The sequence below is a fragment of the Lampetra planeri genome, chromosome 75 (assembly GCF_965212315.1).
Source record: "Lampetra planeri chromosome 75, kcLamPlan1.2.h2, whole genome shotgun sequence".
NCBI lineage: Eukaryota > Metazoa > Chordata > Hyperoartia > Petromyzontiformes > Petromyzontidae > Lampetra > Lampetra planeri.
The window spans coordinates 565,001-588,438 of NC_136180.1; the positions used below are offsets into that span (position 1 = coordinate 565,001).

The 23,438-nt window shown below is 59.8% G+C and overlaps 1 protein-coding gene across 2 annotated transcripts in view; it reads left to right on the top strand.

Moving 5' to 3' along the window:
• Positions 1-23,251, top strand: part of TMEM165 (transmembrane protein 165) — a 33,390-nt gene extending 10,139 nt beyond the window's left edge. The window contains exons 3-6 of one of the 2 annotated variants that reach the window (XR_013589110.1): positions 2,066-2,887; positions 10,507-10,746; positions 13,218-13,323; positions 19,572-23,251. Coding sequence is in view for 1 of the 2 variants with exons in the window: in XM_078620804.1 (XP_078476930.1) it covers positions 2,712-2,887; positions 10,507-10,746; positions 13,218-13,323; positions 19,572-19,648 (599 nt within the window). In the remaining variant the exon portion in view is untranslated. The remainder of the gene's footprint in view (positions 1-2,065; positions 2,888-10,506; positions 10,747-13,217; positions 13,324-19,571) is intronic. The other variant, XM_078620804.1, reaches the window with a different exon arrangement.
• Positions 23,252-23,438: the final 187 nt, after the last annotated feature.

Sequence of the window (23,438 nt, forward strand, 5' to 3'; positions counted from 1 at the left end):
ATCTCCGACCCCCAGGAACAGGTTTGCAGATTTGCTGAGCATTTCTGTGAGGTCCTGGGGGAGGGAAAATCTCTCAGCCAGGAAAACATCATGGCACAAAGTGGGGATAACCCTGCCGAGGCTGCGGTGCCTCAAATATTGGAAGAGGTCACCCCCTGTGAGTGGCTGGCTGAGGTGCCAGCTGTTGAGGAAGTACTGAGGGCGATCCGGAGTCTGAGACCAGGGAAGGCACCGGGCAGAGATGATCTCCCAAGCGAAATGCTGAGGGAGGGTGGCGTTTGTGCAAAGACTGCCCTATATGACATCATAACAACAGTCTGGACCACTGGACGGGTTCCGCAGGACTGGAAGGATGCCCTGGTGGTCCCCCTCTTTAAGAAGGGGGACCGTACCGACTGTAACAACTACAGGGGCATCTCACTCCTCAGTGTGCCGGGTAAGGTCCTGGCAAGGATTATTCAACATCGCCTTGCTAGGCACGCTGAGGAGAGGCTTGCGGAGCCCAAATGCGGTTTCAGGAAAGGGCGGTCCTGCACAGATGCCATATTTTCTGTCCGTCTGCTACAGCAGAGGTGTAGGGAATTCCAAAAAGACCTACATCTCTGCTTTATTGACCTGGTCAAGGCCTATGATACCATCAGTAGGACTGGGCTCTGGGTTGTTCTTCGTGCTTTCGGAGTCCCTGACCCTCTGCTCACGATCATTAAGGACCTTCATGATGGTGAGCGGGCCCGGGTAAAACTACGTGGCCGGGAGTCGGAACCTTTCCCTGTACACCTTGGGGTGCGACAGGGATGTCCTCTGGCTCCCACATTATTTAACATCTATTTCGACTGCGTAGTTCGTGAAGCCTTCAATAACTGTACCGGGGGAATTTCCATTTGGTACAGATATAATGGGAGGCTGATCGACGCCCGGGTGCGATCAAGGGATGGCTCCCTATTGGTCAACCACGTTATGTATGCCGATGATTTGGTAATAGCTGCTCATTCAGAAGAGGAGTTGGAGACGCTGCTGCTGAGACTGGAGCGTGCCACTAAGAGGTGGGGCCTTACCATCAGCCCCACCAAAACTAAGCACCTGCCTGAGTATTTTGTACCATCGGACACTCCACCCCCACAGCTCCCAATTGGTGATGGGGCAGTTGTGGAGAGAGTGGAGAGTTTCCCATACCTGGGCAGTGTGCTTATGACCGGCTCCAGTTTATCAGCAGAGGTCTCACTCCGAATCAGTCGAGCGGCAATATCTTTTCATCGGTTGCGTAACGCTGTGTGGAAGCTACCTGGTCTGTCGCTTCGCACGAAGCTTCAGGTCTTCTTTGCCACGGTCATTCCCTCCCTTCTCTACGCTTGCAAAACGTGGACCCCCCTAGTGGAGCATCTTCGCCGGTTGGAAACATTTAGGCTGGCCTGCCTACGATCCATCCTGGGTTTAACCAGGCTGGATTGTGTGAGGAACTCACAAGTCCTTGAAAGATCTGGGCAAAGTCCCATCAGTGAGCTCCTCCGGCAGGCAAGGCTGCGTTGGCTGGGTCATGTAGCCCGCATGCCCAGCCACCGCATGCCTAAACAGCTTTTGTTCGGCCGGATCGAGGGGGCTAAACGGGCGCGGCACGGGCTAGAGAAGAGATGGAGTGATGTGGTACAGGAGGACGTGGAGCTGAGTGGACTTGCCGATTGCCGATGACTGGTACCAGCGGTGTCAAGATCGGCCTCAGTGGAGGAGGCTCGTGAAGGACGCTACTGGGCAGTTGGAGGCAGTCGCCCTCCAACAACAACGGAGGGCGGAGGAGCGACGCTCACAACAACGAGCGGAGCGCCGGGTGGCTAAAGCACAGCAAGTTGGTACAGTAGGGGGCACAGGTGGTGCATCAGCCAGTCATCTCGGTCAGTCGACCCGTGGCACCTGGGTCTGCCCCGTGACCTCCTGCCAGCGGGCGTTCGACACTTCACGTGGCCTCAAGGTGCACATGGCCTGGCACAAGCGTCGTGGTGACGTCACCGCCACTTAGTGGCGAATGGCGGTTGTTGTTGTTGTCACTGTGTGTGTGTGTGTGTCACTGCAGTGCTGTTTGGCTTTGCCACCACGGTGGTGCCGCGTGTCTACACCTACTACATCTCTCTGTGTGTGTGTCACTGTGTGTGTGTGTCACTGTGTGTGTGTCACTGTGTGTGTCACTGTGTGTGTGTCACTGTGTGTGTGTCACTGTGTGTGTGTGTCACTGTGTGTCACTGTGTGTGTGTCACTGTGTGTGTCACTGTGTGTGTGTCACTGTGTATGTGTGTGTCACTGTGTGTGTGTCACTGTGTGTCACTGTGTGTGTGTCACTGTGTGTGTGTGTGTCACTGTGTGTGTGTGTCACTGTGTGTCACTGTGTGTGTGTGTCACTGTGTGTGTGTCACTGCAGTGCTGTTTGGGTTTGTCACCACGGTGGTGCCGCGTGTCTACACCTACTACATCTCTCTGTGTGTGTGTCACTGTGTGTGTGTCACTGTCTGTGTGTCACTGTGTGTGTGTGTGTCACTGTGTGTGTGTGTGTTACTGTGTGTGTGTCCCTGTGTGTGTGTGTCACTGTGTGTGTGTGTCACTGTGTGTGTCACTGTGTGTGTGTGTGTCACTGTGTGTGTGTGTGTCACTGTGTGTGTGTGTCACTGTGTGTTTGTGTCACTGTGTGTGTGTGTCACTGTGTGTGTCACTGTGTGTGTGTGCAGTGCTGTTTGGCTTTGCCACCACGGTGGTGCCGCGTGTCTACACCTACTACATCTCCACCGCCCTCTTCGCCCTCTTCGGCGTGAGGATGATCCGTGACGGGCTCCGCATGGGGCCTGACGAGGGCCAGGAGGAGCTGGAGGAGGTTCAGGCGCAGATCAAGCGCAGAGACAAAGAGGTGAGTGAGTGGGTGGGGGGGGTGAGGGGGTGAGGGGGTGAGTGGGTGGGTGAGTGGGTGGGTGGGTGGGTGAGTGGGTGAGTGGGTGAGTGGGTGGGTGGGTGGGTGAGTGGGTGGGTGGGTGGGTGAGTGAGTGAGTGAGTGGGTGAGTGGGTGGGTGGGTGGGTGAGTGAGTGGGTGGGTGGGTGGGTGGGTGAGTGGGTGGGTGGGTGGGTGAGTGGGTGGGTGGGGGGGTGAGTGGGTGGGTGGGGGGGTGAGGGGGTGAGGGGGTGAGTGGGTGAGTGGGTGGGTGGGTGATTGGGTGAGTGGGTGAGTGGGTGGGTGGGTGAGTGGGTGGGTGGGTGAGTGAGTGAGTGGGTGAGTGGGTGGGTGAGTGAGTGGGTGGGTGGGTGGGTGAGTGGGTGGGTGGGTGAGTGGGTGGGTGGGTGGGGGAGTGGGTGGGTGGGTGGGTGAGTGGGTGGGTGGGTGGGTGAATGGGTGGGTGGGTGAGTGGGTGAGTGGGTGGGTGGGTGGGTGAGTGGGTGGTTGGGTGGGTGAGTGAGTGGGTGGGTGGGTGGGTGGGTGGGTGAGTGAGTGAGTGGGTGGGTGGGTGGGTGGGTGGGTGGGTGGGTGAGGGGGTGAGTGGGTGAGTGGGTAGGTGGGTGGGTGAGTGGGTGGGTGAGTGAGTGAGTGAGTGGGTGGGTGGGTGAGTGAGTGGGTGGGTGGGTGAGTGGGTGGGTGGGTGGGTGAGTGAGTGAGTGAGTGGGTGGGTGAGTGGGTGGGTGGGTGGGTGAGTGGGTGGGTGGGTGAGTGGGTGGGTGGGTGAGGGGGTGAGGGGGTGAGTGGGTGGGTGGTTGAGTGGGTGGGTGGGTGGGTGGGTGAGTGGGTGGGTGGGTGGGTGGGTGAGTGGGTGGGTGGGTGAGTGGGTGGGTGAGTTGGTGGGTGGGTGGGTGGGTGAGTGGGGTGAGTGAGTGAGTGGGTGGGTGAGTGAGTGAGTGGGTGGGGTGGGTGGGTGAGTGGGTGAGTGAGTGGGTGGGTGGGTGGGTGGGTGGGTGGGTGGGTGGGTGAGTGGGTGGGTGGGTGGGTGAGTGGGTGGGTGGGTGGGTGGGTGGGTGAGTGGGTGGGTGGGGTGAGTGGGTGGGTGGGTGAGTGAGTGGGTGGGTGGGTGGGTGAGTGGGTGGGTGGGTGGGTGAGTGGGTGGGTGAGTGGGTGGGTGAGTGGGTGAGTGGGTGGGTGGGTGGGTGAGTGGGTGGGTGGGTGGGTGGGTGGGTGGGTGGGTGAGTGGGTGGGTGGGTGGGTGGGTGGTTGGGTGGGTGAGTGAGTGGGTGTGTGGGTGAGTGAGTGAGTGAGTGGGTGGGTGGGTGGGTGGGTGGGTGAGTGAGTGGGTGGGTGGGTGGGTGAGTGAGTGAGTGAGTGGGTGGGTGGGTGGGTGAGTGAGTGGGTGGGTGGGTTGGGTGGGTGGGTGGGTGAGTGAGTGGGTGGGTGGGTGAGTGAGTGGGTGGGTGGGTGGGTGGGTGGGTGGGTGAGTGGGTGGGTGGGTGGGTGGGTGAGTGGGTGGGTGGGTGGGTGGGTGAGGGGGGTGGGTGGGTGAGGGGGTGAGGGGGTGAGTGGGTGGGTGAGGGGGTGAGTGGGTGAGTGGGTGGGTGGGTGGGTGAGTGGGTGGGTGGGTGGGTAGTGAGTGAGTGGGTGGGTGGGTGAGTGAGTGGGTGGGTGGGTGGGTGGGTGAGTGAGTGGGTGGGTGGGTGGGTGAGTGAGTGGGTGGGTGAGGTGGGTGGGTGGGTGAGTGGGTGGGTGGGTGAGGGGGTGAGGGGGTGAGTGGGTGGGTGGGTGAGTGGGTGGGTGGGTGAGTGGGTGGGTGGGTGGGTGGGTGAGTTGAGTGGGTGGGTGGGTGGGTGGGTGGGTGAGTGGGTGGGTGGGTGGGTGAGTGGGTGGGTGAGTGGGTGGGTGGGTGGGGTGAGTGGTGAGTGAGTGGTGGGTGGGTGAGTGAGTGGTGGGTGGGTGGGGTGGGTGGGTGAGTGAGTGGGTGGTGGGTGGGTGAGTGGAGTGGGTGGGTGGGTGGGTGGAGTGGGTGGGTGGGTGAGTGGTGAGTGGGTGGGTGGGTGGTGTGGGTGGGTGGGTGGGTGAGTGAGTGGGTGGGTGGGTGGGTGGGTGGGTGGGTGAGTGAGTGGTGGGTGGGTGGGTGAGTGAGTGGGTGGGTGGGTGGGTGAGTGGGTGGGTGGGTGGGTGGGTGGGTGGGTGGGTGGGGAGTGGGTGGGTGGGTGGGGGAGGTGGGTGGGTGGGTGGGTGGGTGAGGTGGGTGGGTGGTGGGTGGGTGGGTGGGTGGGTGGGTGGGTGAGTGGGTGAGTGGGTGGGTGAGTGGGTGGGTGGGTGGGTGGGTGGGTGGGTGAGTGGGTGAGTGGGTGGGTGGTTGAGTGGGTGGGTGAGTGGGTGGTGGGTGGGTGGTTGGGTGGGTGAGTGAGTGGGTGTGTGGGTGAGTGAGTGGTGGGTGGGTGGGTGAGTGGTGGGTGGGTGGGTGAGTGAGTGGGTGGGTGGGTGGGTGGGTGAGTGGGTGGGTGGGTGGGTGGGTGAGTGGGTGGGTGGGTGGGTGGGTGGGTGGGTGAGTGGGTGGGTGAGTGGGTGGGTGGGTGGGTGGGTGAGTGGGTGGGTGGGTGGGTGGGTGGGGGGTGGGTGGGTGGGTGGGTGGGTGGGTGAGTGGGTGGGTGGGTGGGTGGGTGGGGGGTGAGTGGGTGGGTGGGTGAGTGGGTGGGTGGGGGGGTGGGTGAGGTGGGAGTGAGTGGGTGGGTGGGTGGGTGGGTGGGTGTGGTGGGTGGTGGGTGGGGGGGGGGGTGGGGGTGGGTGGGTGGGTGGGTGGGTGGGGGTGGTGGGGGGTGGGTGGGTGGGTGGGGGTGTGGGTGGGTGGGGGGTGGGTGGTGGGTGGGTGGGTGGGTGAGTGGGTGGGTGGGTGGTGGTGAGTGAGTGGTGGTGAGTGGGTGGGTGGGTGGGTGGGTGTGGGGGTGGTGGGTGGGTGGGTGGGGGGTGGGGGGGGTGGGGTGGGTGGTGGTGGGTGGGTGGGGTGGGTGAGTGGGTGGGGTGGGTGGGTGGGTGAGTGAGTGGGGGTGGGTGGGTGGGTGGGTGAGTGGGTGGGTGGGTGGGTGGTGGGGGTGGGTGGGTGAGTGGTGAGTGGGTGGGTGAGTGGGTGGGTGGGTGGTTGGGTGGGTGAGTGAGTGGGTGTGTGGGTGAGTGGGTGGGTGGGTGGGTGAGTGAGTGAGTGGGTGGGTGGGTGAGTGAGTGAGTGAGTGGGTGGGTGGGTGGGTGGTGAGTGGGTGGGTGGGTGGGTGGGTGAGTGGGTGGGTGGGTGGTGGGTGGGTGGGTAGTGGGTGGGTGGGTGAGGGGGTGAGGGGGTGTGTGGGTGGGTGGGTGAGTGGGTGGGTGGGTGGGTGGGTGAGTGGGTGGGTAGGTGGATGAGATGAGTGGGTGGGTGGGTGGGTGGGTGGGTGGGTGAGTGGGTGGGTGGGTGAGTGGGTGGGTGGGTGGGTGAGTGGGTGGTGAGTGGTGGGTGGGTGGGTGAGTGAGTGGGTGAGTGAGTGAGTGAGTGGGTGGGTGAGTGAGTGAGTGGGTGGGTGGGTGGGTGAGTGAGTGAGTGGGTGGGTGGGTGAGTGAGTGGGTGGGTGGGTGGGTGGGTGAGTGGGTGAGTGGGTGGGTGGGTGGGTGAGTGGGGTGGGTGGGTGGGTGGGTGGGTGAGTGGTGGGTGGGTGGGTGGGTGGGTGGGTGAGTGAGTGGGTGGGTGGGTGAGTGAGTGAGTGGGTGGGTGGGTGGGTGGGGTGGGTGGGTGAGTGGGTGGGTGGGTGGGTGGGTGGGTGGGTGGGTGGGGTGGGGTGGGTGGGTGGGTGGGGGAGTGGGTGGGTGGGTGGGGGAGTGGGTGGGTGGGTGGGGAGTGGGTGGGTGGGTGGGTGGGTGAGTGGGTGGGTGGGTGGGTGGGTGGTGGGTGGGTGGGTGGGTGGGTGAGTGAGTGGGTGGGTGGGTGGGTGGGTTGGTGAGTGGGTGGGTGAGTGGGTGGGTGGGTGGGGGTGGGTGAGTGGGTGGGGTGGGTGGGTGGAGTGGGTGAGTGGGTGGGTGGTTGAGTGGGTGGGTGAGTGGGTGGGTGGGTGGGTGGTTGGGTGGGTGAGTGAGTGGGTGTGTGGGTGAGTGAGTGAGTGGGTGGGTGGGTGAGTGAGTGGGTGGGTGGGTGGGTGAGTGAGTGAGTGGGTGGGTGGGTGGGTGAGTGAGTGGGTGGGTGGGTGGGTGGGTGAGTGGGTGGGTGGGTGGGTGGGTGAGTGGGTGGGTGGGTGGGTGGGTGGGTGGGTGAGTGGGTGGGTGGGGTGAGTGGTTGGGTGGGTGGGTGAGTGGGTGGGTGGGTGGGTGGGTTGGTGAGTGGGTGGGTGAGTGGGTGGGTGGGTGGGTGGGGTGAGTGGGTGGGTGGGTGGGTGGGTGAGTGGGTGAGTGGGTGGGTGGTTGAGTGGGTGGGTGAGTGGGTGGGTGGGTGGGTGGTTGGGTGGGTGAGTGAGTGGGTGTGTGGGTGAGTGAGTGAGTGGGTGGGTGGGTGAGTGAGTGGGTGGGTGGGTGGGTGAGTGAGTGAGTGGGTGGGTGGGTGGGTGAGTGAGTGGGTGGGTGGGTGGGTGGGTGGGTGAGTGGGTGGGTGGGTGGGTGGGTGAGTGGGTGGGTGGGTGGGTGGGTGGGTGAGTGGGTGGGTGGGTGGGTGGGTGGGTGGGTGAGTGGGTGGGTGGGTGGGTGAGTGGGTGGGTGGGTGAGGGGGTGGGTGGGTGAGGGGGTGAGTGGGTGGGTGAGGGGGTGAGTGGGTGGGTGAGTGGGTGGGTGGGTGCGTGGGTGGGTGGGTGGGTGTGTGGGTGGGTGGGTGAGTGGGTGGGTGGGTGAGTGGGTGGGTGGGTGGGTGAGTGGGTGGGTGGGTGAGGGGGTGGTGGGTGAGGGGGTGAGGGGGTGGGTGAGTGGGTGAGTGGGTGGGTGGGTGGGTGGGTGAGTGAGTGGGTGGGTGGGTGAGTGGGTGAGTGGGTGGGTGGGTGGGTGAGTGGGTGGGTGGGTGAGTGAGTGGGTGGGTGGGTGAGTGAGTGAGTGGGTGGGTGGGTGGGTGAGTGGGTGGGTGGGTGGGTGAGTGGGTGGGGGAGTGGGTGGGTGGGGGTGGGTGGGTGGGTGAGTGGATGGGTGGGTGGGTGGGTGAGTGGGTGGGTGGGTGGGTGGGTGAGTGAGTGGGTGGGTGGGTGGGTGGGTGGGTGAGTGGGTGGGTGGGTGGTGGGTGGGTGGGGTGAGTGGGTGAGTGGGTGGGTGAGTGGGTGGGTGGGTGGTTGGGGGGTGGGAGTGGGGGTGTGTGGGTGAGTGGTGAGGTGGTGGGTGGGTGGGTGGAGTGAGTGGGGTGGGTGGGGTGGTGAGTGAGTGGGTGGGTGGGTGGGGGGTGGGTGAGTGGGTGGGTGGGTGGGTGAGTGGGTGGGTGGGTGGGTGAGTGGGTGGGTGGGTGAGGGGGGTGGGTGGGTGGGTGGGTGAGTGGGTGGGGGAGTGGGTGGGTGGGTGGGTGGGTGAGTGGGTGGGTGGGTGAGTGGGTGGGTGGGTGGGTGAGTGAGTGGGTGGGTGGGTGGGTGGGTGGGTGAGTGGGTGGGTGGGTGGGTGGGTGGGTGAGTGGGTGAGTGGGTGAGTGGGTGGGTGAGTGGGTGGGTGGGTGGTTGGGTGGGTGAGTGGGTGGGTGAGGGAGTGAGTGGGTGGGTGGGTGGGTGAGTGAGTGGGTGGGTGGGTGGGTGAGTGGGTGGGTGGGTGGGTGAGTGAGTGGGTGGGTGGGTGGGTGAGTGGGTGGGTGGGTGGGTGGGTGAGTGGGTGGGTGGGTGAGTGGGTGGGTGGGTGAGGGGGTGGGTGGGTGAGGGGGTGAGTGGGTGGGTGAGGGGGTGAGTGGGTGGGTGAGTAGGTGGGTGGGTGCGTGGGTGGGTGGGTGTGTGGGTGGGTGGGTGGGTGGGTGGGTGGGTGAGTGGGTGGGTGGGTGAGTGGGTGGGTGGGTGAGGGGGTGGGTGAGGGGGTGAGTGGGTGGGTGAGGGGGTGAGTGGGTGGGTGAGTAGGTGGGTGGGTGCGTGGGTGGGTGGGTGTGTGGGTGGGTGGGTGGGTGAGTGGGTGGGTGGGTGAGTGGGTGGGTGGGTGAGGGGGTGGGTGGGTGAGGGGGTGAGGGGGTGGGTGAGTGGGTGGGTGGGTGAGTGGGTGGGTGGGTGGGTGGGTGAGTTGGTGGGTGGGTGAGTTGGTGGGTGGGTGAGTGGGTGGGTGGGTGAGTGGGTGGGTGGGTGGGTGAGGGGGTGAGGGGGTGGGTGGGTGGGTGAGTGGGTGAGTGAGTGGGTGGGTGGTTGGGTGAGTGGGTGGGTGGGTGGGTGGGTGTGTGGGTGAGTGGTTGGGTGGGTGGGTGGGTGAGTGGGTGGGTGGGTGGGTGGGTGGGTGGGTGAGTGGGTGGGTGGGTGGGTGGGTGGGTGGGTGGGTGTGTGGGTGGGTGGGTGGGTGAGTGGGTGGGTGGGTGAGTGGGTGGGTGAGTGGGTGGGTGGGTGAGTGGGTGGGTTGGGTGGGTGAGTGGGTGAGTGGGTGGGTGGGTTGGGTGGGTGGGTGGGTTGGGTGTGTGAGTGGGTGGGTGGGTTGGGTGGGTGAGTGGGTGGGTGGGTGGGTGAGTGGGTGGGTGAGTGGGTGGGTGAGTGGGTGAGTGGGTAGGTGAGTGAGTTGGTGAGTGGGTGGGTGAGTGGGTGGGTGAGTGGGTGGGTGGGTGGGTGAGTGGGTGGGTTGGGTGAGTGGGTGGCCATCCAGCACAACCACCACCACAACCACCACCACAACCATCACCACCACAACCACCACCACAACCACCACCACAACCACCATCATAACCACCACACCCACCACAACCACCACCACAACCATCATAACCACCACACCCACCACCACGACCATCACAACCACCACCACCATCATAACCACCATAACCACCACCACCACACCCACCACCACAACCACCACCACACCCACCACAACCACCACACCCACCACCACCTAATCCACCACAACCACCACCACAACCACCACCACCACAACCACCACCACGACCAACACCACCAGACCCACCACAACCACCACACCAACCACCACCACACCCACCACCACCACCACAACCACCACCACAACCACCACCACGACCATCACCACGACCACCACCACCCACCACACCCACCACAACCACCACCACACCCACCACAACCACCACAACCACCCCCACCACGACACCCACCACCACAACCACCACGACCATCACCACAACCACCACCACAACCACTACCACCACGACACCCACCACCACAACCACCACAACCACCACACCAACCACCACCACAACCACCACAACCACCACACCCACAACCACCACCACACCCACCACAACCACCACCACAACCACCACAACCACCACACCAACCACCACCACAACCACCACAACCACCACACCCACAACCACCACCACACCCACCACAACCACCACCACAACCACCACAACCACCACCACAACCACCACAACCACCACCACAACCACCACCACAGCCATCACAACCACCACCACCACCACCACCTAATCCACCCTCTCCCCTAATCTCTCTCCCCGCTAGATGGAGGGTGACGTTGAGAGCGGGAACCTGTCTCCGCCCTCCGGCTCTGGCTCCAGGCGGTGGTGGTGGTGGTGTGGTGGTGGTGGCGGTGGTGGCTGTGGTGGTGGCCAGCTTTGCCGGCTGTACAGGGCGACTTTGCCGGCTGTCCCGCCTGTGCTGCTACAGGCGCTGACGTTGACGCTCGTCGCCGAGTGGGGAGACCGCTCGCAGCTGGCGACCATCGTGCTCGCATCGCGGGAGGTACAGTACAACGCCCTGTTACACCATCACCACCATCACTATCGCCATCACCATCATCACTATCACACCATCACTATCACACTATGACACTGTCACACCATCACTACTATCACACCATCACACCATCACTATCGCTACTATCACTATCACACTATCACTATCACACCATCACTATCGCTACTATCGCTACTATCACACCATCACTATCACACCATCACTATCATCACTATCGCTACTATCACTATCACACTCACTATCACACCATCACCACCATCACTATCACACCATCATCACTATCACACCATCACTATCACCACCATCACACCATCACTATCACACTATCACTATCACACCATCACTATCACCACCATCACACCATCACTATCACACTATCACTATCACACCATCACTATCACACCATCACTATCACACCATCACTATCACACCATCACTATCACCACCATCACTATCACTATCACCATCACTATCACCATCACTATCACCATCACTATCACACTATGACACTGTCACACCATCACTACTATCACACCATCACTATCACACCATCACTATCACCACCATCACTATCACTATCACCATCACTATCACACTATGACACTGTCACACCATCACTACTATCACACCATCACACCATCACTATCACACTATCACTATCACACCATCATTATCACACCATCACCATCACACCATCACTATCACACCATCACTATCACACCATCACACTATCACTATCACACTATCACTATCACACCATCACTATCACACCATCACACCATCACTATCACACCATCACTATCGCTACTATCACTATCACACCATCACTATCACACCATCACACTATCACTATCACACTATCACTATCACACCATCACTATCACACCATCACACCATCACTATCACACCATCACTATCGCTACTATCACTATCACACCATCACACCATCACTATCACACCATCACACTATCACTATCACACTATCACTATCACACCATCACTATCACACCATCACACCATCACTATCACACCATCACTATCGCTACTATCACTATCACACCATCACACCATCACTATCGCTACTATCACTATCACGTCATCGCTACTGTTACTACTATCACTACGTGGTTGAGACAAAGCCATTCCCTGTTCACCTTGGGGGGTGCGACAGGGATGTCCTCTGGCTCCCGCATTATTTAACATCTATTTTGACCAGGTGGTTCGTGTGAAGCCTTCGATGGTTGTACCAGAGGAATTTCCATCTGGTACAGATACAATGGGAGGCTGATCGATGCCCGCGTGCGGTCAAGGGATGGCTCCCTATTGCTCAACCAAGTTATGTATGCCGATGATCTGGTAATAGCTGCTCACTCAGAGGAGGAGTTGGAGATGCTGCTGCTGAGACTGGAGCGTGCCACTAAGAGGTGTGAGGCCTTACCATCAGCCCCACCAAAACGAAGCACCTGCCTGGGTATTTTGTACCATCGGACACTCCACCCCCACAACTCCCAATTGGTGATGGAGCACTTGTGGAGAGAGTGGAGAGTTTCCCATACCTGGGCAGTGTGCTTATGACCGGCTCCATTTTAACAGCAGAGGTCTCACTCCGAATCAGTCGAGCGGCAATATCTTTTAATCGGTTGTGTAACGCTGTGTGGAACCTACCTGGTCTGTCGCTCCGCACGAAGCTTCAGGTCTTCTCGGCCACAGTCATTCCCTCCCTTCTCTACGCTTGCGAAACGTGAACCCCCCCTAATGGAATATCTTCGCTGGTTAGAAACATTTAGGCTGGCCTGCCTACGATCCATCCTGGATTTAACCAGGCTGGATTGTGTGAGGAGCTCACAAATCCTTGAAAGATCTGGGAAAAAGTCCCATCGGTGAGCTCCTCCGGCAGGCAAGGCTGCGTTGGCTGGGTCATGTAGCCCGCATGCCCAGCCACCGCATGCCTAAACAGCTTTTGTGCGGCCGGATCGACGGGACTAAATGGGCACGGCACGGGCTAGAGAAGAGATGGAGTGATGTGGTACAGGAGGACGTGGAGCTGAGTGGACTTGCCGATGACTGGTACCAGCGGTGTCAAGATCGACCTCTGTGGAGGAGGCTCGTGAAGGACGCTACTGGGCAGTTGGAGGCAGTTGCCCTCCAACAACAACGGAGGGTGGAGGAGCGATGCTCACAACAATGAGCGGGTGGCTAAAGCACAGCAAGTTGGCACAGTAGGGGGCACAGGTGGTGCATCAGCTACTCATCTCGGTCATCTCAGTCAGTCGACCCGTGGCACCTGCTGGGTCTGCCCCGTGTCCTCCTGCCAGCGGGCGTTCGACACTTCACGTGGCCTCAAGGTTCACATGGCCTGGCACAAGCGTCGTGGTGACGTCACCGCCACTTATTGGCGAATGGCGGTTGTTGTTCTATGTGTGTGTGTCACTGTGTCTCTGTGTGTGTCACTGCAGAACCCACTGGGTGTGGCTCTGGGAGGCTGTGTGGGGCACGGGTTGTGCACGGGCCTGGCGGTGATAGGAGGGAGAATGATCGCACAGCGGATCTCCGTGCGCACCGGTAACGCAGACACACACACAGACACACACACAGACACACAGACACACACACGCAGACACGCAGACACAGACACACACGCAGACACACATGCAGACACACACACACACAGACACACAGACACACACACACAGACACGCACACACAGACACACACACGCAGACACACATACGCAGACACACACGCAAACATACACGCAGACACACACACAGACACGCAGACACACACGCAGACACACACGCAGATACACACGCAGACACACACACACAGACACACACACGCAGACACGCAGACACACACACGCAGACACACACGCAGACACACACGCAGACACACACACACACAGACACACAGACACACACACACAGACACGCACACACAGACACACACACGCAGACACACATACGCAGACACACACGCAAACATACACGCAGACACACACACAGACACGCAGACACACACACGCAGACACACACGCAGATACACACGCAGACACACACACACAGACACACACACAGACACACACGCAGACACGCAGACACACACACGCAGACACACACGCAGACACACACGCAGACACACACGCACACACACAGACACACACAGACACACACACAGACGCAGACACACACACAGACGCAGACACACACGCAGACACACACGCAGACACACACAGACACACACACAGACACACACACAGACACACACACAGACACACACGCAGACACACACGCAGACACACACACACACAGACACACACACACACAGACACACACACAGACACAGACACACACGCAGACACACACACAGACACACAGACACACACACAGACACACACACAGACACACACACACAGACACACGCACACACGCAGACACGCAGACACACACGCAGACACACACGCAGACACACACACGCAGACACGCACACAGACACGCAGACACACACGCAGACACACACGCAGACACACAGACACACACGCAGACACACACGCAGACACAGACACACACACAGACACAGACACACACACAGACACACGCAGACACACACACAGACACACGCAGACACACACACACAGACACACACATACAACAACAACCAACAACCGCCATTCGCCACTAAGTGGCGGTGACGTCACCACGACGATTGTGCCAGGCCATGTGCACCCTGAGGCCACGTGAAGTGTCGAACGCCCGCTGGCAGGAGGTCACGGGGCAGACCCAGGTGCCACGGGTCGACTGACCGAGATGACCGAGATGACTGGCTGATGCACCACCTGTGCCCCCTACTGTGCCAACTTGCTGTGCCCTAGCCACCCGGCGCTCCGCTCGTTGTTGTGAGCGTCGCTCCTCCGCCCTCCGTTGTTGTTGGAGGGCGACTGCCTCCAACTGCCCAGTAGCGTCCTTCACGAGCCTCCTCCACTGAGGCCGATCTTGACACCGCTGGTACCAGTCATAGGCAAGTCCACTCAGCTCCACGTCCTCCTGTACCACATCACTCCATCTCTTCTCTAGCCCGTGCCGCGCCCGTTTAGCCCCCTGGATCCGGCCGAACAAAAGCTGTTTAGGCATGCGGTGGCTGGGCATGCGGGCTACATGACCCAGCCAACGCAGCCTTGCCTGCCGGAGGAGCTCACTGATGGGACTTTGCCCAGATCTTTCAAGGACTTGTGAGCTCCTCACACAATCCAGCCTGGTTAAACCCAGGATGGATCGTAGGCAGGCCAGCCTAAATGTTTCCAACCGGCGAAGATGCTCCACTAGGGGGGTCCACGTTTCGCAAGCGTAGAGAAGGGAGGGAATGACCGTGGCCGAGAAGACCTGAAGCTTCGTGCGGAGCGACAGACCAGGTAGCTTCCACACAGCGTTACGCAACCGATGAAAAGATATTGCCGCTCGACTGATTCGGAGTGAGACCTCTGCTGATAAACTGGAGCCGGTCATGAGCACACTGCCCAGGTATGGGAAACTCTCCACTCTCTCCACTACTGCCCCATCACCGATTGGGAGTTGTGGGGGTGGAGTGCCCGATGGTACAAAATACCCAGGCAGGTGCTTAGTTTTGGTGGGGCTGATGGTAAGGCCCCACCTCTTAGTGGCACACTCCAGTCTCAGCAGCAGCGTCTCCAACTCCTCTTCTGAATGAGCAGCTATTACCAAATCATCGGCATACATAACGTGGTTGACCAATAGGGAGCCATCCCTTGATCGCACCCGGGCGTCGATCAGCCTCCCATTATATCTGTACCAAATGGTAATTCCCCCGGTACAGCTATTGAAGGCTTCACGAACTACGTAGTCGAAATAGATGTTAAATAATGTGGGAGCCAGAGGACATCCCTGTCACACCCCAAGGTGTACAGGGAAAGGCTCCGACTCCCGGCCACGTAGTTTTACCCGGGCCCGCTCACCATCATGAAGGTCCTTAATGATCGTGAGCAGAGGGTCAGGGACTCCGAAAGCACGAAGAACAACCCAGAGCCCAGTCCTACTGATGGTATCATAGGCCTTGACCAGGTCAATAAAGCAGAGATGTAGGTCTTTTTGGAATTCCCTACACCTCTGCTGTAGCAAACGGACAGAAAATATGGCATCTGTGCAGGACCGCCCTTTCCTGAAACCGCATTGGGGATCCGCAAGCCTCTCCTCAGCATGCCTAGCAAGGCGATGTTGAATAATCCTTGCCAGGACCTTACCCGGCACACTGAGGAGTGAGATGCCCCTGTAGTTGTTACAGTCGGTACGGTCCCCCTTCTTAAAGAGGGGGACCACCAGGGCATCCTTCCAGTCCTGCGGAACCCGTCCAGCGGTCCAGACTGTTGTTATGATGTCATATAGTGCAGTCTGTGCACAAACGCCACCCTCCCTCAGCATTTCGCTTGGGAGATCATCTCTGCCCGGTGCCTTCCCTGGTCTCAGACTCCGGATCGCCCTCAGTACTTCCTCAACAGCTGGTACCTCAGCCAGCCACTCACAGGGGGTGACCTCTTCCAATATTTGAGGCACCGCAGCCTCAGCAGGGTTATCCCCATTTTGTGCCATGATGTTTTCCTGGCTGAGAGATTTTTCCTCCCCCAGGACCTCACAGAAATGCTCAGCAAATCTGCAAACCTGTTCCTGGGGGTCGGAGATTGGATCACCGTTTTTTCCTCTAATGATGGTAATAGGTGTGGCGCTACAGGTTACTTTTTTGATGGAGTTAAATAGTGATTTGTGATCGCGGGCTACTGAGGCAGACTCCATCTCCTCAGCAACCCGCGACCACCACCCATCCTTGCAGCGCCTCACGGCTCTCCGAACCTCCGAGCGAAGACTGCGGTAAACCTCCTCATTCTCTGACGTGGGATGCTGTAGGCGATGAGAGTGGGCCTGTCGCTTTTTCTCAATTAACCTGAACACCTCCTCCGTCAGCCAGGGTTCCCGGGGAGGTCTGGACCGCGTACCCAAAGCAGCCATTGCAGCTGCATGAGTCACAGTCTTAAACCTCGCCCATTTACCCTCGACATCAGGTGGAGTGGGGGACGATGCCAACCCCAGCTGCAAGCGATGATGAAATTCTCGCTTGCAACTTTCATCAGCTAACTTAGACCAGGCCACTTTTGGTTGGAATGGGATCCTGGGTGTACACCCACCACCGGAGTGGAAGAATGGCAGGCGCATCTTACAGATGACTAGTCGATGGTCAGAGGGCAGATCAGCTCCACGGTAGGTCCTGGTGTCAAGGACATGGGCTCGCATCCGCTGGTCCGTCACTATGTAGTCCAGCAGATGTTCTTGCTTGGACCCGGCATGCATCCATGATGTTGTGTGGATGCGCCGATGCCGGAAGAGCGTGTTGGTAATTACAAGCCCATGGGCTGCACAAAAATCTAGCAGCCTCCTACCGTTATTATTGAGCTGATCTGGCCCATGCCTTCCAATCACTCCAGACCAGGTGCCAGCATCATGACCAACTCGGGCATTGAAGTCACCCAACAAGATGACTCTGTCCCGAGTGGCCACTTTAGCCAGCACCTGTGACAGGAGGTCATAGAAAGCGTCCGACTCATCGGCTTTGCCTGCATCCCTCCACGGATGTTCGTCTTCGGTGGGGGCATAAGTAACCACGACCACCACTCCTCGCCTCTGGTTGATGGGAAGGCGAGCCCAAAGTATCCTGGGGCTTACAGCTTCCCACACCTCACCGCCACGCTCCCACGCCCCCTTCATTCTTTTGTTCAGAAGAAGAGCCACACCCTGTTGTTTGGCAGTTTCCTGCCCCGAGTAGAGGACTGTCCACCCCTCATGGTGGCAGGAGCCAGAACCGGTCCACCGGACCTCCTGAATGCCACAGAGATCCAGGCGGTACCGGTCCAGCTCCCGACAGAGGAGTGGCAGCCTCTCCTCCGCAGTGAGACACACATACACACACACACAGACACACACAGACGCAGACACACACACACAGACACACACACGCAGACACACACACACACATACACGCAGACACACACACAGACACACACGCGCAGACACACACGCAGACACAGACACACACAGACACAGACACACACAGACACACACACACGCAGACACACGCGCAGACACACGCGCAGACACACACACGCAGACACACGCACACACACAGACACACACACACAGACACAGACACACACACAGACACACGCACACACACGCAGGCACACACACAGACACACACACGCAGACACACACACGCAGACACACACACGCAGACACACACGCAGACACAGACACACACACGCAGACACACGCAGACACACAGACACACACACACAGACACACACACACAGACACACACATAGACACACACACAGACACACACGTTATGTGTCCATGTGTGTGTGTTCACAAAGGCCGTGTCTCTGTGTGTCCGTGTCTCTGTGTGTGTGTGTCTCTGTGTGTATGTCTCTGTGTGTGTGTGTGTCTCTGTGTGTGTGGCCTGGCACAAGCGTCGTGGTGACGTCACCGCCACTTAGTGGCGAATGGCGGTTGTTGTGTTCACGATGGCCGTGTCTCCGTGTTTCCATGACTCTCTGTCTCTGCGTCTCTCCGCGTGTCTCCGCGTGACCACCGCGTGTCTCCACGTGTCTCCGCGTGACCTCCGCGTGACCCCCGCGTCTCTCCCCGCGTGTCTCCGCGTGTCTCTGCGTGTCTCCGCGTGTCTCCACGTGTCTCCGCGTGTCTCTGCGTGTCTCCGCGTGACCTCCACGTGACCCCCGCGTCTCTCCCCGCGTGTCTCCGCGTGTCTCTGCGTGTCTCCGCGTGTCTCCGCGTGTCTCCGCGTGTCTCCCCGCGTGACCTCCGCGTGACCCCCGCGTCTCTCCCCGCGTGTCTCTGCGTGTCTCCGCGTGTCTCCGCGTGACCCCCGCGTCTCTCCCCGCGTGTCTCCGCGTGTCTCCGCGTGTCTCTCCGCGTGACCTCTGCGTGTCTCCGCGTGTCTCCGCGTGACCTCCGCGTGACCTCCGCGTGTGTCCGCGTGTCTCCGCGTGACCTCCATCTCTCTCCGCGTGACCTCCGCGTGACCTCCGCGTGACCTCCGCGTGTCTCCGTGTGTCTCCGCGTGACCTCCATCTCTCTCTGCGTGTCTCCGTATGTCTCCGCGTGTCTCCACGTGTCTCCGTGTGTCTCCGCGTGACTCCGCGTCTCTCCCCGCGTGTCTCCACGTGTCTCCGTGTGTCTCCGCGTGTCTCCGCGTCTCTCCCCGCGTGTCTCCGCGTGACCTCCATCTCTCTCCGTGTTTCTCCGCGTGTATCCGCGTCTCTCCCCGCGTGTCTCCACGTGTCTCCGTGTGTCTCCGCGTGACTCCGCGTCTCTCCCCGCGTGTCTCCGCGTGTCTCCGTGTCTCTCCGCGTGTCTCCCCGCGTGTCTCCGCGTGTCTCCGCGTTTCTCCGCGTGTCTCCGCGTGACCTCCGTGTGACCTCCGCGTGACCTCCGCGTGTCTCCGCGTGTCTCCCCGCGTGTCTCCGCGTCTCTCCGCGTGTCTCCGCGTCTCTCCCCGCGTGTCTCTGCGTGTCTCCGCTTTACCTCCATCTCTCTCCGCGTGTCTCCGCGTGTCTCCGCGTGTCCCCCGCGTGTCTCCACGTGACCGCCGCGTGTCTCCGCGTGACCTCCGCGTGACCTCCGTGTCTCCGCATGACCGCCGTGACCTCCGCATGACCGCCGTGACCTCCGCGTGACCTCCGCGTCTCTCCCCGCGTGACCTCCGCGTGACCTCCGCGTGTCTCCGTGCAGTGACGCTGGTAGGGGGTGTGGTCTTCCTCCTCTTCGCTGTCTCCTCCCTCTTCATCAGCCCGGAGTCAGCCTCCTGAGCCCTGCACTGGGCTCCTGGCAACGCTCACCCCTCGCTCACCCCTCGCTCACCCGCTCACTCACTCACCCATTCACTCGCTCACCCACCGCTCGCTCGCTCACCCATCCACTCGCTAACCCACCACTCGCTCGCTCACCCACTTGCTCACCCATACACTCGCTCACCGACTCACTCACCCACTCGCTCACTCACTCACCCGCTCGCTCACCCACTCGCTCACCCACTCACTCACTCAGCCACTCATTCACTCAGCCACTCGCTCACCCACTCGCTCACCCACTCACTCACTCAGCCACTCATTCACTCAGCCACTCGCTCACCCACTCGCTCACCAACCTACCCACTCACTCACTGACCACCACCACTCCCATCACGATCTTCAATTATTTAAATGTTTTGTTAACTAACGTTACGGTGATATGGTCGGTTTTCATTTCTGTCTGAGTCGACCTAGGGGTGGCTCAGACTCTGTGGTTGTGATGGTGGTGGTTGTCGTAGTGGTGGTGGTGGTTGTGGTGCTGGTGGTTGTTGGTGATGTTGGTGGTGGTTGTGGTTGTTGTGGTGGTGGAGGTTGTGATGGTGGCAGTGATGATGGTTGTAGTGGTGGTGGTGGTGGTTGTGGTGATTGTGGTGGTGGTTATAATGGTGGTGGTTATGGTAGTGATGGTGGTTATGGTAGTGGTGGTGGTTATGGTGGTGGTGGTGGTGGTGATAGTAGTGGTTTTGGTGATGTTGACAGTGGTTATAATGGTGGTGATACGTTGGTGATGGTTATGGTAGTGCTGGTGGTGTTGATGGTGGTATTACCTCCGATTAACAGGGTTGGCTACGTACGGTGCGAAAGAAGTTTGGTGGTGATGGTGGTAGTTGTGGTGGTGGTGATGATGGTGATGGTTGTGGTGCTGGTTGTGGTGATGGTGGTGGTGATGGTGATGGGGTTCAGGATTGGAGTGAGTGCTATGCATTCGCTGGTGCTCAGGGTGAGGGCAGTCACCATCCTCACCATCCTCACCATCCTCACCCATCACCACCATCCTCACCCATCACCACCACCAACAATCGCCACTAAGTGGCGGTGACGTCACCACGACGCTTGTGCCAGACCAGCAGAGGTCGCAAACGGGTTTTGATTCCTTACCCGAACCCGTACCCGGCCGCACCAAGGTCGTAAATGGGTACCCGTACCCTACCCGATACCCGGCTACCCGTACCCGGCCGGGTATCGGGTAGGGTACGGGTATCGGGTACCCGGTTGCGACCTCTGGGATGAAGCCATGTTGCAGGCGCGGGTGGGTTGATTCTAGGAACTTGAATTGTGAGAAGAGACAAGACGTTGGGAGATGAGTGACAAACAGTTACTCACCAGTGACTCACGGCCTACCCGTACCCGGCTGCACCAGGGTCGCAAATGGGTACCCGTACCCGGGCAGGTACGGGTAGCCGGGTATCGGGTAGGGTACGGGTATCGGGTACCCGGTTGCGACCTCTGCAGACCAGGTGCACCTTGAGGCCACGTGACGTGTCGAAGCCTCGCTGCTGGCAGGAGGTCACGGGGCAGACCCAGCAGGTGCCACGGGTCGCCTGACCGAGATGACCGAGATGACTGGCTGATGCACCACCTGTGCCCCCTACTGCGCCAACTTGCTGTGCTTTAGCCACCCGGCGCTCCGCTCGTTGTTGTGAGCGTCGCTCCTCCGCCCTCCGTTGTTGTTGGAGGGCGACTGCCTCCAACTACCCAGTAGCGTCCTTCATGAGCCTCCTCCACAAAAGCCGATCTTGACACCGCTGGTACCAGTCATCGGCAAGTCCACTCAGCTCCACGTCCTCCTGTACCACATCACTCCATCTTTTCTCTAGCCCGTGCCGCGCCCGTTTAGCCCTCTCTATGCGGCAAAACAGAAGCTGCTTGGGCATGCGGTTACTGGGCATGCGGGCTACATGACCCAGCCAATGCAGCCTTGCCTGCCGGAGAAGCTCACGAATGGGAATGTGTCCAGATATTTCAAGGATTTGTGAGGTTCTCACACAATCCAGCCTGGATTGTGTGTGTCCTTAAACCCAGGATGGATCGTAATTCAGCCTGAATGTTCCATGAGAGGGGTTCATGTTTCATAAGCACACAGAAGGGAGGGAATGTCTGTGGCCAAGAATACCCAAAGCTTCGTGTGGAGTGACAGACCAGGTAGCTTCCACAGCGTTACGCAGCCGATGAAAATATATGATGCCGCCCGACTGATTCGGAGTGAGACCTCTGCTGTCAAACCGGAGCCGGTCATGAGCACACTGCCCAGGTATGGGAAACTCTCCACTCTCTCCACAACTGCCCCATCACCGATTGGGAGTTGTGGGGGTGGAGTGTCCGATGGTACAAAATACCCAGGCAGGTGCTTAGTTTTGGTGAGGCTGATGGTAAGGCCCCACCTCTTAGTGGCACGCTCCAGGTTCAGCAGCAGCGTCTCCAACTCCTCCTCTGAGTGAGCAGCAATTACCAGATCATCAGCATACATAACGTGGTTGACCAACAGGGAGCCATCCCTCGACTGCACCCGGGCATCGATCAGCCTCCCATTGTATCTGTACCAGATGGAGATTCCCCCGGTACAGCCATGGAAAGCTTCTCGAACTACGTGGTAAAAAGAGATGTTAAATCATGTGGGAGCCAGAGGACATCCCTGTCGCACCCCAAAGTGTACAGAGAAAGGCTCTGACTCCTGGCCACGTAGTTTTACCCGGGCCCGCTCACCATCATGAAGGTCCTTAATGATCGTGAACAGAGGGTCAGGGACTCCGAAAGCACGAAGAACAACCCAGAGCCCAGGCCTACTGATGGTATCATAGGCCTTGACCGGGTCAATAAAGCAGCAGAGATGTAGGTCTTGTTGGAATTCCCTGCTGTAGCAGAGGTGTAGGCAATTCAACAACATCCTCACCACCATCACCACCACCATCACCACCACCCTCACCATCACCACCATCCTCACCACCACCATTCTCACCACCATCACTACCATTCTCACCACCACCATCCTCACCACCATCACCACCACCCTTACCACCATCACCACCACCCTCACCACCATCCTCACCACCACCATCACTACCATCCTCACCACCACCACCATCCTCACCACCATCACCACCACCCTTACCATCACCACCACCACCCTCACCACCACCCTCACCACCACCACCCTCACCACCACCCTCACCACCACCCTTACCACCAACACCACCCTCACCACCACCACCCTCACCACCACCACCCTCACCACCACCACCCTCACCACCACCCTCACCACCACCACCCTCACCACCACCACCACCACCCTCACCATCCTCACCACCCTCACCACCACCACCCTCACCACCACCCTCACCACCACCATCACCACCACCACCCTCACCACCCTCACCACCACCACCCTCACCACCACCACCCTCACCACCACCACCCTCACCACCACCCTCACCACCCTCACCACCACCACCCTCACCACCATCACCACCACCACCCTCACCACCACCCTCATCACCACCACCCTCACCACCACCATCATCACCACCAGGTGTGTAAATATTCAATAAAAATTTTTGGCTTCGTGCTGTGCTTGGATGTCATCTGGTATGTTCGGTCAGTCGGTGGTGCACCTAGCCTGGCACCAGTAGCCTCAAGGTGCACATAGCCTGGCACCAGTAGCCTCAAGGTGCACCTAGCCTGGCACCAGTAGCCTCAAGGTGCACCTAGCCTGGCACCAGTAGCCTCAAGGTGCACCTAGCCTGGCACCAGT